General features: G+C 46.9%; 1 protein-coding gene across 11 annotated transcripts in view; it reads left to right on the top strand.

Annotated features, from left to right (window-relative positions):
• Positions 1-14,485, top strand: part of hyd (E3 ubiquitin-protein ligase hyd) — a 149,105-nt gene that overhangs the window by 118,031 nt on the left and 16,589 nt on the right. For 7 of the 11 annotated variants that reach the window (XM_065437002.2, XM_065437004.2, XM_065436999.2 and 4 more), the window contains 4 exons: positions 358-765; positions 7,395-7,591; positions 10,409-10,664; positions 14,038-14,314. In XM_065437002.2, coding sequence (XP_065293074.1) covers positions 358-765; positions 7,395-7,591; positions 10,409-10,664; positions 14,038-14,314 — 1,138 coding nt within the window. The remainder of the gene's footprint in view (positions 1-357; positions 766-7,394; positions 7,592-10,408; positions 10,665-14,037; positions 14,315-14,485) is intronic. The other 4 variants (XM_065437005.2, XM_065437000.2, XM_065437007.2 and 1 more) reach the window with 1 other exon arrangement.

Here is a 14,485-nt window from a genome sequence, read left to right as displayed (position 1 = left end):
ATGGTCTACACTGCCTCCACAGTTGCTGTCTGCTGAAGCCTTCCTTGTGTGGCTCTGCAGCAATTTGAAGTGCATTTGTATGTGAACTTTATTGTATGTATGACCTTGTGGCAAAGCGAATGTTGCCCCTAGGTGTGCCTGAAGGTAATATTCATGCCATATGCAGTAAGCAACTTTGTAGGATAACTTTTCCTGCTGTTATTGCCTTCGTGCAGCACCTGTCAATCTTTCTACTCTCTTATATTAAAAGGAGAGAGATACTATATTCATCTGAGTGAACTGTAATGACTAGAAGGCAAGTCTACCTTGATGGTATCATGTCTCACTGCGTCCTTTTCTTCCATTGTCCACATGTAGGCTTTGCCACTAGCTGATCGACCTCAGCTGCTGACGCCCACGGCGACACGCCAGGAGCTGTTTGGGGCACCTCGTATACCACAGGCCTCTAGTGGAGGCGAAGGAGGGCCCTCGCCCCTCTTACCTCCTCGGCTGGGCCTCTCGAGGGCCTCGGGGTGCAGCCTGCTCACAAGCACGGGACGCGTGGCCGAGGTCACCCGAGCACCCATCATTGTGGCTGCACCATCGTCGGCGCGCAAGGGCGTGCCTCCTGTCACGACTGCATCGACAAGCTCTGCACCAGCCCAGGAGGGCGCTGCTACCATTCCAACTTCATCAGGGCTGGGTGGACCCTCATCATTGCCCTCCACTCAAGGAAAATCTAGCGTCATTGTTCTTGCTGGCTCACACCGGAGCCAGGGACAGTCGGTGAGGAGCCTCAGTTTTTCATTTTTCTTATCTTTATGCCAAGGTTGTGTGCAGCTGTGTTGAGCTACCAGTGGGCAGCAGGCTAGATATGGCAAGCAACCCAGCATAATGCATCCTGCCACCCACCATAAAAAAAGTTTCTGCCTGTTCCACCTATGAAAAACATGTAGCCTAGCAAGTTGTCTCCCGAGATGTTTCTTTGCCTTCCCTTTTTTGGCTTGCAAGCCATCTCTTTCTGTTACTGATTTTTGGCTACTTGGCCTTCTGCTCCAAACTCCAAACTCCGAACTCTGGTGTGTAGGATTGTTGTCGTGTGTTGCAACGAACTGAGGACTTTTGGGTGTACAAACACAGGATGCAGTGGAAACTTTCTTACAACTCTTCTCATTGATATGCAGTCACTGACTAAATGTTTGGACTTCCCCACCGCATCATCTGGAATGATCTTCACTTGCATCGGTTCTTCTCCCTGTTGACTGCAACAACTGTTAACCCTTATAGTGTTTGAACAGATATGATTTGAGATATGAGATATGAGGTTGTGTTTGAACAGATATGAATTTAAGCAACGTATGTCGAAAAAGAAAAAAAAAGGTTTTCAGGACCCTCATCTGCCATTAAAAAGGGAAGCAATGTAGAAACATTCCCACGCTACCGTGTGAGGCACAGTGAAGGATCCACGCCAATGAGAAAACTATCTCCATTCCTAGTGGCAAAATGGCTAGTAGAAAAAAAAATGGAAAACAATACAAGGCTTCAAGGATGTCAAGTGGGTACCTCCTCCTTGAACTCAAAACCAAAGACAAAGTAGAAAAGCTCGCTGATCTCGCCAGTGTCGTTGACATCAAAGTCACAATCTCAGCACACCATTCTCTAAGCACAAGCAGCGCCGTGATATCAGAAGATTTCTTAAACCTGAGCGATGAACTCCTGAAAGGTTTCCGAGAACAAAATGTAATCAAGGTTCAAAGAATAACTCTCTGAAGAAATGATGAACAAATTCCAACCAAACACGTTATACTTACCTTTGGTACCAGTACTGTACCCAGCACAATTGATGCAGGGTATGTGAGGATCAACATGAGACCGTATATTCCAAACCCGAGGCGGTATTTCAAGTGCCAGAGGTTCGAACATGCATCGCAGTCATGCAGAGGTAAATCGACATGTGCAAAGTGTAGTGCCAATGATAATCAGTCGGACAACTGCAATGCTCCTCCACTGTACAAACTGCAAAGGAGATCATCTGGCGTATTCACGATTTTGCCCTTGCTGGAAGAAAGAAAAACAGATAATTGCACTTACGGTGAAAGAGACGATTTCCTTCTATGAAGCAAAAAATAAATTAGCACACTTACCTCAAACAACCTATGCCAGTGCAGTGCGGCAAAGGGCAGCACCACAGCTGTCTCAGGAGTCTACAGGGACCGCAGTCAGGGGCCCAGTAGTAACTCCATCCGCCCTCTTGGTGGCAGCAGCCAGTGCTGCTCCATCATCATCATAAAAGACGGGCCTGCAGACCCCGGTTTCACAGGGCCCTAGGCTAAACCGAACTCCCAGGCCTGAGACGCGCGTCTCAGCGCCTGGTTCTGGACCGTCGAGCGCCTCGGAGAAGGCTATGGAGGTCGACGCAAAAACTCCGGCATCGTCGACGCCAAAAGATCAGCGCTCTAAAGAGCGCACTAAGAAAGATAAGCTCCCAATAACTATTCTAAGAAAGGGACCGGTAACCTGAATGGTAACCATTCTTCCAATAGTACAATTCCATTAACAAATGTCACCTATAATTGCTTAGTACATACACATAAATTAACATTCTCAATTCTGCCACTATGGCTTTTATAATGCATTGGAATTGTAGAGTACTGATTCACAATTTAGGTGACATTAAAGACGTAATAAATAAGTTTTTGCCAGTCGCATCTTGCCTACAGGAAACAAACTTAGGCCCTAAACACAGTAAATTCCTTAAAGCCTCCATCGTTGTCCGAAGGGACCGCGAATGTTCCAGCCGCTTTTCAGGAGGAGTCGCTATAGTCGTGCAGGGCGGCACTCCTACACGAAATGTCCAATTGAATACATCTTTCGAGGCCGTAGCCATCTCCATTCTGTCTCTCAAAACCATAACCATTTGTTCACTGTATATTCCACCCCACACCCATTTTACTACTAAACACTTAGAAAATTTAACAGATCAGTTACCGGAGCCATTTGTTTCAGTAAGAGATTTTAATGCTCATTCTACTTTTGGTGGCAGTGCCAAAACTGACCAAAGAGGGCAACTCGTTGAAGATTTTATCCTGTCAAATGACATCTGTCTTTTAAACTCAGGTCACATCTTACCTGCACTTGGGCAGGAGTCAGCATCGGAGAAATCGCCTCTCTACTCATATGCAGCAGAGCAACTAGCACGCACGCTAGAAAACTCTATGATTGTGTGCCCGTGAGAAAAACCAAATGAGTCGGAAACTTGCAGTAATCCTTTGTCCCATCGCCACCGAGGGAAAATCAATTTTTGCGAGTCTCAAGTAAAGAAATGCAGGCGTGGCAGTGTTGTTTGTAAATGGCGGCATTGTTTATATATAGCTGCGCCCACCTGTGAACAGATGTAATCACACCCCTGTGAGCTATAAGCGAGCGAGCATCTAGTGATGACAGAGGGGATAAAAACAGCACGAAGGGACAGGACGAAAGGAGAGATGACGTACACAGCACTGACTGACAGCCACTCTTTATTGCCTACCTGTGAACAGATGCAATCACACCCCTCTGTGAGCAATAAATGAGGGAGCAGCTAGTGGTGATGAAAGGAGTAAAAACAGCGCGAAGGACAGGACAACAGCAGAGATGACATACACAGCGCTGACTGACAACCACTCTTCATTGCTTATTAAGTTACAATATACAAAAATCTCTATGTGCAGAAAGTTGCGAAAGGTTATAACTGACATGCCACTGCAGTTTATAATACATCTGATAAGTAGTGCATTTTGCTGTAATGTGGGGATACAAAGGGCACGCTTACACATGATTCACCACGTTCGTGTATTAGGAAAGCATGTATTTCATGTGCATGTTACTCTGGGTAGCACCTCAGGAGTGTACATTTTTGAAGATATGGTGTGCAGCCACAATTTCTGCAGTGATCTGCCAGGTGACTTGCAACAGAATCCCTGTTTTTGTGCTTTCAGAATGCTTCACCACGTTTCACAGCTGTTTTGCAGTTAAGCTTAAGTTCCATAAATTCGTCATTATTGCTCGAGTGCAAATAAGACCCTTGCTGCATGAGGCATTCGTACCTTGAGAGGCACACCTTGCTTATTCAATGTCTTGTTTGACAGCATCTGCACAAACAATACCATTTTGATGGCACGAATATTTCCAGTTACATAAAAAGTGATTGGCAGTTTCATTAGGAGAAGCGCACTTGCAGGGGTGCAGCGCTGTGCAGCATTTAATATATCAAATGTATCTCTGAACGCATGTTCGATATACGTTATAGGATTTGGCAGTCGTAGCTGTAGGGAGGACCTTGACTCTTCGTCGGGACTTAGGCGAGCAGGATTTATTTACATTATTTACATTTGAACATGGGATACATTTGCACAGTCTATGCGTGACTCCCAAATGGAGCCCGCAAGACGAACATACAGCACACAGCTCACGAGTACATTGACGAGCACAGAGCACGACGACGAGCACAGTCTAGCAGCCGACAATCACTGCTTATAAGCACTCCGCTCGACGTCATAGTTCGACGTCATTGAAGATGACACACCCTTTTGGAGGAGGAGGGCTCACATACACGTGCCGCACAGGTTTCAGTGCTCTCTCTCGAAGGGAGACGACCTTTGCAGCGCAGTTGTCGTGGTATCCATTGTCTGGCGTCCCCGTAGTCAGATGGTCACGCCCGACCCCCGCCGATGCCTTTAAATTCCAGAGCTGCCTTTCTCCTCTAGTCGCCTCGTGTGTCGGCAGACTGTGACGAATCCTGGGGCCCCCATACCGCAAAGCACCCTTTTGCCAGGGCAGCTCCCCGTGCCGCAGAGAGATCATGACGACCCGGCAAATTAACCAACAATGCACAGGGCGCCAAACGTGGCCACCCCTGCTGTCGTCACCGATCCTCCAAACGCGGCGCATGGTCGGTTAGCGTCGTCATCCTCGCTCGTTCTCCGAAGGGCACTGCCACCCCGGATTGATGGACGCACTTGCAGCAGACTGAAATAGCTGCAGGCCGATCCTAACAACGCCTAGTGCAGTGCTATACTTTTACATGGGATTTCCAAGGGGTTGTTGCAACTGTTCGATATAGGCAATAATTCGATATATCCAAGTTTGATACAACCGGGATTGACTGTGTTATCAGCGCAACAAATTGCACTTCTAATGGACCCAGCTATTACGTACTATCAACTACAACAGGCAAATTTTTGGGCAGATTTTATATATATAGTGTAAATACAGTGTAATTTGCTGCGTTGATGCGTACATTTGGCAGTCCATTATACACAACTAGTTCTGGCTGCTTGTGGTGTTTGTGAAAATGCACCTTTTTTAAGGAATAAATACATTAGCGGCAAGCGTCCCGCAACGGCATGCCATGCAAAGCTCCTGCCAGCATAAACTTTTCTTTTCAGCCACGCAAGCAGCCATACGCTGCCCACTGCTGACGTCTATCTTTGTACAATGCCATAAACACTTGTTGGGAACACATTTGGTGCAGAGTCATGCAAAATTTCGCAAAAGAGAAATAATATGTGAAAGTGATTGTCCAAGAATATTGCCCAAGGAAAGCTATGCCTCCTCCTCAAGTGAAGATGAGTGAAAAGAAGTCCTTTTCACATTGTGATTCTTAGAATAAAGGTGCCATTTCTTTTTCTGTCAGCATCGATAGAGTCGGCATCACGCACCGATTCTGCAGTTCACTGATGCAGTGATGATGCAGTTCACTGATGATGCAGTTCACTGATTCTAATGCATCTGCATGTAAATTTTGGACTCTGAAAGCAGCACTGATGTGGAAGACAACTTCGGTTAGTCAGCTTTCTGGAGGAAGTTTCACTTTCTTCGCTGAACCACTTCAAAGCTGCTGTGCGCTGATACAGTGAAACCTCGTTAAACCGTAGTCGGCCGGAGCTCGGAAAAAGTACGTACTAAACGGTAGTACTGTTTAAGCGAAATAGCATGAGATCGCCCACTTACCTGTCGATAACGGAACTCGGAGAGAGTGCGATGAAAGGGGAAAAAACATGCAGTATTTATTCACTTCGCGGGACGTAAGTGTTATTTTCGTTTGATGTCGCGGCGGCCTAGCACGACGACAGCGGCCTCAAACTTACTGAAGCTGCGTGCCAGCTTCTCAGCCAGCCCCCCTCTTCTCGGCAAACACTCGCACGGCACGACAGATTCCTCGTTGGCGTTACGTATTCTCCGTGCACGCGCGCAGTAGTGCTGCATAAGTCCCGTGGCGCCTTTTTCATTGCCGAGTGCCGGAGTTCGGAAAACTTTTCGTTTGGAATAGTTACGTTATCGCGCCCCTGTTCTTGCGACGATTGCATTCACGAGGCTGACGTAACGCGCAGCTTCTGCCACTGTCGGGCCTGAATAGCCCGTGCTGTCGATTTCCGTGTCGTCCTCATCACTGTCGCTAGTTGACACTTCAGCAACAACAGCGGCAACGATGGTGAACAGTCGAACCTTGTAGCCAACATCTCTTCGCGGTCGCAGCAGCGCTGCCGAGCAACTTCGCATTCCAAATGCCACACACTGTAGTCAACAGCAGATCCATGTCGCAGGCCAGCGCCGACTTCTTCGTGTCACGTTCGGTAGCACGAACGATGTCTAATTTTCTTCTATGCTGAGCACCCGGCGTCTTTTTTATCCTAGCTTTGACATGACGCAAGTCCTCGCTTGCACGACGCCACAACGCTCTCTGGCATGGCGTCCATGCGGCGTCGAAATGATGTTGATGTTGATGTTGATGCGGCTTCACATGCAAACGCACAGGGCGCTTGGAGGCCGTTGTACCGATCTCTGAGGCTTGTTGTTCTGCCGGGCCGCCCGATGGAGACGACGCACCGCCATGTTTGCGCGACGAAAAGTGGAAACGCTACGTTTTAACCGACGCGTACGCAATAAGCTGGTACGGTTAATGCGGATACAAAATACATTATGTTCAATGGCCGCTGAGTCGGGGAATTGACTTTACTACTTTTAAACCGAAACTACTGTTTAAGCGGGTACGGTTTAACGAGGTTTTACTGTATAAAGATATCCTGTGTGTTCTAAAGGTCACAGTTCTTATCTGCAGGGTGTTAACAACGTACGGTTGGGATCATTTGCCGGCGGACATGCAGTGAGTCTAGTTTCGCATGAAAAGACAGTCTGGAGTTGATATTGGCATCGCGCTGGGGCTAGTCACTAGGGTTGACATTTTCTTTTATATCTCAAGAAATGTTTTACTTGTACATAGAGATGATATTTGCTGGCATATTGCACAAGTCCTTTGCATTGAAAATGCATATCCTGAGACTACCCAAGAACTGCTGCTTTTCTCATGGGCAGGAAAGTGTTGTTGTAAATGCTTAATGATATGTCTGCTTACATTGTCCCATTTTAATTTCCAGTCACAGTCTTCAGAAACCCACGTTCCCACATCCTATTCTGGTGCACCTAGTCCTGCTGCTGAAGTGACAGTTACCTCAAGCAATACGTTGCCCTCTCTAGCAAGGCCGGAAGGAACATCAGCAGCAGCCTCATCTCCCAGCCTTGGTCCTGCACAGTCAAACTCAAGCAGCGGGATGGGCAGCATGTCTTCTGCAAGGTGAGCGTTCTCACTGCAGAGTATGTTCCATTTGCCAGCAGCTGACTGGCTGCAAAGAATCTAATGGTGCTTGTGTCCGCTGCACTGCTTTGTGTAATGCTTATAGCTGAAATTCCTGAGCTCTTGCTGTGCAGCGCTTTTCTGGGTCATCACTGCGATTTCACCTTATTGAATAGGAATCCCTGCCAAAGCTTAGAGTGTGCTGCAGTCGCTACCAGAGCAAAATGGTGGTTCAAACAGCAATTGGGTTTTGCATGGATTCGCATTAGCTTTCTCCTTTTTGCTTGCATGGAAGCCGAAAATCGGGAGACACGAGAGTCTTGCGGAGAAGATGGAAGGTGAGGGAACACAAGTGTCAAGTGTCCCCACATTGACATGGCCTCTGACCGTCAACATGCTTTGATAGGTCATATAGCAATGCCCTTGGCAGACCAATTAGCACACATTGGGCAACCTATCATACTTGACATAATCTAAAAAGTGTGTTTTTTTGAGACCGAGTAAGAAGCAAAATTTAAGGCATCAGGCTGGGGAGAAGTAACATGGAATGGGGGCAGGCTATGCACTTCAATACAGCAAAGGGAGTTCGATGATTGCTGTAGAATGCAACAAGTGTCGCTAAACCTTTCTGCGTGACAGCCTGCGAATGACACTATTGGTGAAGTGTACTCGCTCAAAGTGACAATAAATTTGCCTGTATGACGGATGTAAGTGACCTCCCAAAGTGTGTACAAAAATGAGACGCATCCCATTTGACAGTATCGATGAAACAGCTACTGATAGGTTAGAATTGTGGGTAATGAATTTTGCACAGAAAACCGCAATATCATATTGTTCAGTAGCGGTCTCGTTTTGCAACGGACTTTAAACGACTTTAAACGCCACTATGGTACGCACACGTGACCCCGAGATGGCGGAGCAAGTGGCCATAGCCTTGGCAATGCTCGACGATAAGCGAAAGACAATATTCAGCGACTTGAGACCAGCCATCAAAGCGTTCGAGAGAGGAGTCATCTCCGATCAGGCAACGGGCAGAAGACTCCTGAGTAGATACGGCGGTGAAGCTACCATAAAGGAGACACAAAGCACGGAGACGATACCGGACGAATACAGAAACACCATCAAAGTAGCACCGATACCCAGCAATATGGACCCGAACCTACACATGGCACGAAGACAAGCAAGGGCAGAGTATGTACAAAGAACACTGGCAACTAGACATGACACAGTGTACGTAGACGCCGCTACCTACACTCAGGACAAAAACCACAAGAAAAGCAAAGTCGCAACGGTGATCAACTCGGACTTAAAAGAAATCACCAGCGCATCAATTCGGAACTGTACGGTAGTTGAGGCCGAAGAGGCAGCCGTGGCTCTAGCGGCAGCGGAGGGCTACCGATGGAACAGGTCCTTAACCATACTCACAGATTCACAAGTAGCATGCCGCAACTACCTAAACGGCAGAATCAGCCACAGCGCGCTCCGCATCCTCCGCTCAAGTGGCAAAACCGTCAACAACCAGGCCAAACACACGATAGTTTGGGTGCCGGGACATACCGACATTACGGGAAATCAGGAGGCCGATAGGATAGCTCGAGGGCACGCAACAAACCGAGCATCCAACATTCCCGACCCCACTGAGGAACCCGAGCCGGTAGCCCAAAGCTATTCAGAGATACTCAATTACTACAGAGGCATCAGACGAAAATACCCACCCCCTCACAAACAACTAAACAGAGAAGACGCCGTAGCATGGCGACAGCTACAAACGGGAACATTCCCGTGCCTAAACATGCTCAGCAAGATCTACCCCACGCAGTACGAGAGCAAGTGCCCATGGTGTGGAGACAAACCAACCCTATATCATACCACATGGGCTTGCCAGAAAACAGAAGGGCTAGCCATAATAAAAAACCCGAGTGCGGAACAGTGGGAGAGGATGCTATCCAGCGACACCCTGAAAGTCCAACAAGGACTAGTAAGGCGTGCACGCAGGGCAGCTACCCTCAGCGGAGCCCTGGACTAGGGGAACCGACCCTGGAGAGAAGATGGAAGACTCCATCTGATGCCGCAAAAATCACTGCAAAATAGAGAAAATAAACGTTTTTCATCATCATCATCATCATCCGATCAGGCATTACGCTTCCTCCGCGGTGCTGATCCGAGTACCCTCAAACACCACATCGTCATCTGGTTTCCTGCCCTCCTGGGTCGGATCTGGGCTCCCAACCTCAACATGACAGCCCACGATGCTGCGCGCGCGCTTACCGACTGCGCCGTCACCCCCGGGCAACCACGTCTCGATGAGTTGAAGGCAAAGAGGAACGCCCCAGTAACGTATAATGAAATCATGAAACACTTTTACTTGGGATGACGTCTCTTTCCACCCCCGCACCCCAAAGTGAACAGGTCGCAGGCGCTAACGCTATGCTTGTTGCAGACACATACTTATTCAAACCCCGCCACCTTACACATCATCTACCCGACTATGCGTGCCCCTCGTGCGGGGTCACGGTGACACTCCCACACGTGCTCTGGGAGTGCAGAAACGCTCCACCCGATTCTTCCTCCGACAAGTGGGAGAAGACCATACGAAGCTCGCTCCTACGAGACCAGCAATGGGCCGTCCAGCAGGCTTGCGCAGTGGCTGCCAGGTACTCCCTGTTGGTCCCTGCGTGGGAAGCGCCCACTGCGCGCTGATGTGTGTCCTGCAGGACTTTTATTAGTTTTTCCAATCCAGTCATATTGTTCACTGCTGTATGTATTAGGCTAAATGTCTTTGTTGCATCTGTGCTCATGGTCGTGTGAAACTTTCAGCCGTGGTGGCGCACCATCAGTGAGCAGTGGTGGTGGCAGCTCTGGTGCCTTGGGCCAGCTGGTGTCCCATGAGGTGTTGCTGAGCCGGTGGCAGCTGACGCTGGAGCTGTTTGGGCGTGTCTTTGTGGACGATGTGGGTGCCGAGCCGGGCTCGGTCATCAGTGAGCTGGGTGGCTTCCCAGTCAAGGAGGTGCGATTCCGTCGAGACATGGAGAAGCTGCGCAACTCCCAGCAGAGAGACCTCACCCTCTCCAAGGTGCACTGCCCATCCATCCATCTCTCTCTCTCTCTCTCTCTCTCTCTCTCGCTCGTTAAATTTCCAGGTGTAGTGCATCATATTGAGTCTGCCATCAATTCGAATTGGCCATCTTTTTCTAGAAAACAATCTTTGAACTGGATTGCTTGATATTTGGCTAAATTTTATGAGTTAGAATTGGTGATGTTGACGTTTGAATGCAGTATACTTCCGTTAATTTGATTTTTCAGTTAATTCAATCCCGACCCAAGGTCCCAGCTGGAGCTCATGCATATCTATGGGCCCAAACTTTCGTTATTTCGGTTCTAAATTTGGCCTTTGCCAGGTAATTCAAACTTGAACAGTCAACACAAACATGCCCGACCTATATGGTGACCCCAGTAGCGATCCCTTTAGTGGCAGTGCCCGTCTCGACGGAGTTTAGAGGACAGTGAATGTGTTCCTGTCATTTCCTGTCAAAAACAACTATCTTTGGCCAGCCTTAGGAAGGTTTCTAAGCAATAAATATGGCTTACAAAGTCTGATTACGGTAATTACGTAATTCTACTTCTTGCATTTTTTATTTCTGTTTCTTTTTATTATTACTTTAAAAGAAATATGGGCCGGAAATAGCCTGCGTGGTGCAATTAGATATGAAACTAAAAGTGCCTTCCTGTCCATTTGCTTTACCGCAAAACACAAATGTGCTGCGGCGAGGCTGACTTTTGGACACCGACTTCCATTGTGCAACACATTTTAAAATCTTGCCCACGTTTTTTGCTGAAAAACGGATCCATGTTTGACTTCTACTTTGTTTAGCAGCCTTAATGTTATTTCTACATTATTTTTCTACTTTGGACGCATAGAAAGTGGGCACGCATTTGATTCAGAGGGGTGTTAGACTCGGGCAAATGCTGCCAAATGAACCAGTGATGTATCTTGGTGGTTTTGGTGCACCTTTTTTAATTCGACCCGCAAGATAATTCGATCAATTTCGTCAGTCCCGTCAGGGTCGAACTAACACAAGTCGGCTGTAAAAAATTTTTTACCGTATTTACTTGCGTAATTATCACACTTTTTTGTCAAAAGAATTTACGCAAATTCAGGGGTGCAATCATTATGTAGGTTAAATTTCCTACGAAAAGAATTTTCTTTTTTCATCCTGCATTTGCTGCGGGATGACAAGCAGGTGGCTGCCGCTGTCAGTGCGGGACGCCAAAACAAAAATGTCGACCGGCGGAGCAAGCCGACCGTGCCGCACGCGATTATTTTTGTTCTCGTGAGTACGTTATGTGTATTGAAACAGTTTCTTCCATGTCAGTAATGAATAATATTGTTAATATCGGCAAGTTTGCAACAATAGCGTAGCCATGTCCACTTTGAGGGGACAGAAACAGAGATGGGCGCGCTTAGCTGCCAGTGACATAGAAACGCAGGACGGGCATGCTGTGGAAACTGCAGCTTTTGTCTTCACTACTATCCTAATACGGCACATTTCCGCTAAGGGTGGGGGAATATCTTAGCTGCGTTGCAAGCGTTGGCGTATGAATAAAGTACACCTCTAACATGTCAATGTAAACGTGGCCACTGTCGTTGCCGCTCGCGATTTGTTGCATGCCCACGAGTGCAGACGAGAAAAATCGAAAGGCGCCCTTGTATGTTGTTGTTGTTTACCAAAACCATTATGAACCCTACAAATAATAAAGCCGCGACAAGTTTGGTTGTAGCTTTTCATGGAAGTGCAGAAAGTAATGAAAGGAATGAAATGGGGCATCTGCTTAAGAATGTTGGGTGCGTGCAGACCGCTTGGCATGTCTTCAAGAGTTGTTCATGAAGCATTTGACAGATGGTAAGCGCAATCTTCATTAGCTAGACTTGGCACACAACATATTGCTGCGACAAGTTCGGGGTGCGATCATTACACAGGCATGAAAAAAAAAATCGAATTTTGATGACAAAATTCAGGGGTGTGATCATTACGCGAGTGTGATCATTATGCGAGTAAATACGATAATTGAATATGAATACAATTCGAAAAATATGGGCCTTAAATATGAATATTGAAGTAGCCAAGAGGAGCTTTTATCTCTGATAGCCCTTCAGTGTTTCTGCCGGAGAAATAAAGTGGACTTGCATTGTATATAGAGTATATTCCTTTAAATAGAGAGGGGGGGGGGGGGGCCTGATAGAGTGAGAGAAAGAGGGGAAAAAACTATTTCTTTTTTATATTTGCGTATTTGTGGCATGTCAAAACAACTGAAACTGTGGAAAATTCCCAACTTGCAATGGGTGCAATCAATATTGCAAGTGTATGTTATTCAGTGGCTTTTTTCCACAACACATAGGCCCCAGTAACTGAAGCATGCCAAATATGTTTGTAGATAAGTGAATATTTGAATATAGTGAATGTCATAATCTGAGATTGAATACTTTGATCTGAAACAGAGCTATTTCAATTTATATTTTACATTTAAAATATTCGCACACACCTAGGCAGAGTAAGACCCTCCCATCAGTTTGTATTACATAGTGGATCTATAGACGGAGCACAATGTAACAGCCTTCCACCAATTTCTTCGCAGAAGAGGCATACTTTTAATTCTTGTTTACTGAAGATGCCTCTGTTTTTCCTCTTGGTGTCAATGACAGGCTCACAGCAGGTTTAAGCTGCTAATTATGCCTGTGACATGTGCAAGATGAAAGCAGGATGTTGCTGAATAGAACAATGTCATTGGAAAACCGAAGGTTGCCGAGGTATTCGCCGTCAATCCTTACTCCTGAACCTTCCCAGTTTAATAGCTTGAATACTTCTTCCAAGCATGCAATGAATAGCATTGGAGAGGTTGTGTCTCGTTGCCTTACCCCTTTCTTTATAGGTATCTTCCTATCTTCATAACGTGGCTTTGGAATCTCTGTAGATATTATCCAGGGTATTTATGTAAGCGGTCTGTACTCCTTGATTACGCAATGTTTCTATGACTGCTGGTATTTCTACTGAATCAAATGCTTTTTCGTAATCTATGAAAGCCGTATAGAGACATATGCAAAAAAGAGGTGAGGGTATAGAGAGGCTTATTGTACTATACGGATTTCTCGATAACCTGATTAATGGCATGGATGTGATCAATTCTAGAGTATCCCTTCTGAAGCCAGCCTGTTCCCTTGCTTGACTAAAGTCCTAAAGCAAACTTGATTTTTTCTTTTTAGTGTGACCATGTATGCCTGTAATGATTATCAAATCTTGCAAAAGGAATCTTGTGTCAAATGTGACTTGATTCTAACAATGTTTGACTCAAGGTGGATGATGGTGAGCGCAAGGAACTGTTGTAAGGGAAGTAAAAGTGCAGCGCTACCACTACAGCTGCTGTCTGTTCCATCTTGGCCACCTGTGCAGATAGAGCGTGAGCGCAACAGCCTGCTGCAACAGACGTTCAAGGAGCTGAACAACCAGTACAGTGCCTACAGCCGCCGTAGCATGGGGGGCACCCCTCCACTGGCCATGAATAGGGTCAAGGTTACCTTCAAGGATGAGCCCGGAGAAGGTTCTGGGGTGGCACGCTCCTTCTATGCCGCCATTGCCGAAGCCATCCTCTCTCCCGAGAAGCTTCCCAACCTGGAGGGCTGCCAGGCGGGCAACCGGTCACTGCAGTACAGTGAGCGTCACCTCCCTTGTAAGGTTGAATGTTGGCCGTGGGGGTGCAGGGTAGGCTGGGTGAAACAAGTGACCTGCCTAATGTTAGTTTGTCAATTAGACCTGCTGTCTGGATAATGACTGATGGTTAGAGGACACTACTAAGGCTGAGCTTAAGCGATAACTTTGTGCTCCTGAATGTGTAGAGCAC

The sequence above is a fragment of the Dermacentor albipictus genome, chromosome 5 (genome assembly GCF_038994185.2).
Source record: "Dermacentor albipictus isolate Rhodes 1998 colony chromosome 5, USDA_Dalb.pri_finalv2, whole genome shotgun sequence".
Lineage (NCBI taxonomy): Eukaryota > Metazoa > Arthropoda > Arachnida > Ixodida > Ixodidae > Dermacentor > Dermacentor albipictus.
Note: the sequence above shows the minus strand (reverse complement) of the source record. Positions and strands in the feature narration are given on the sequence as shown.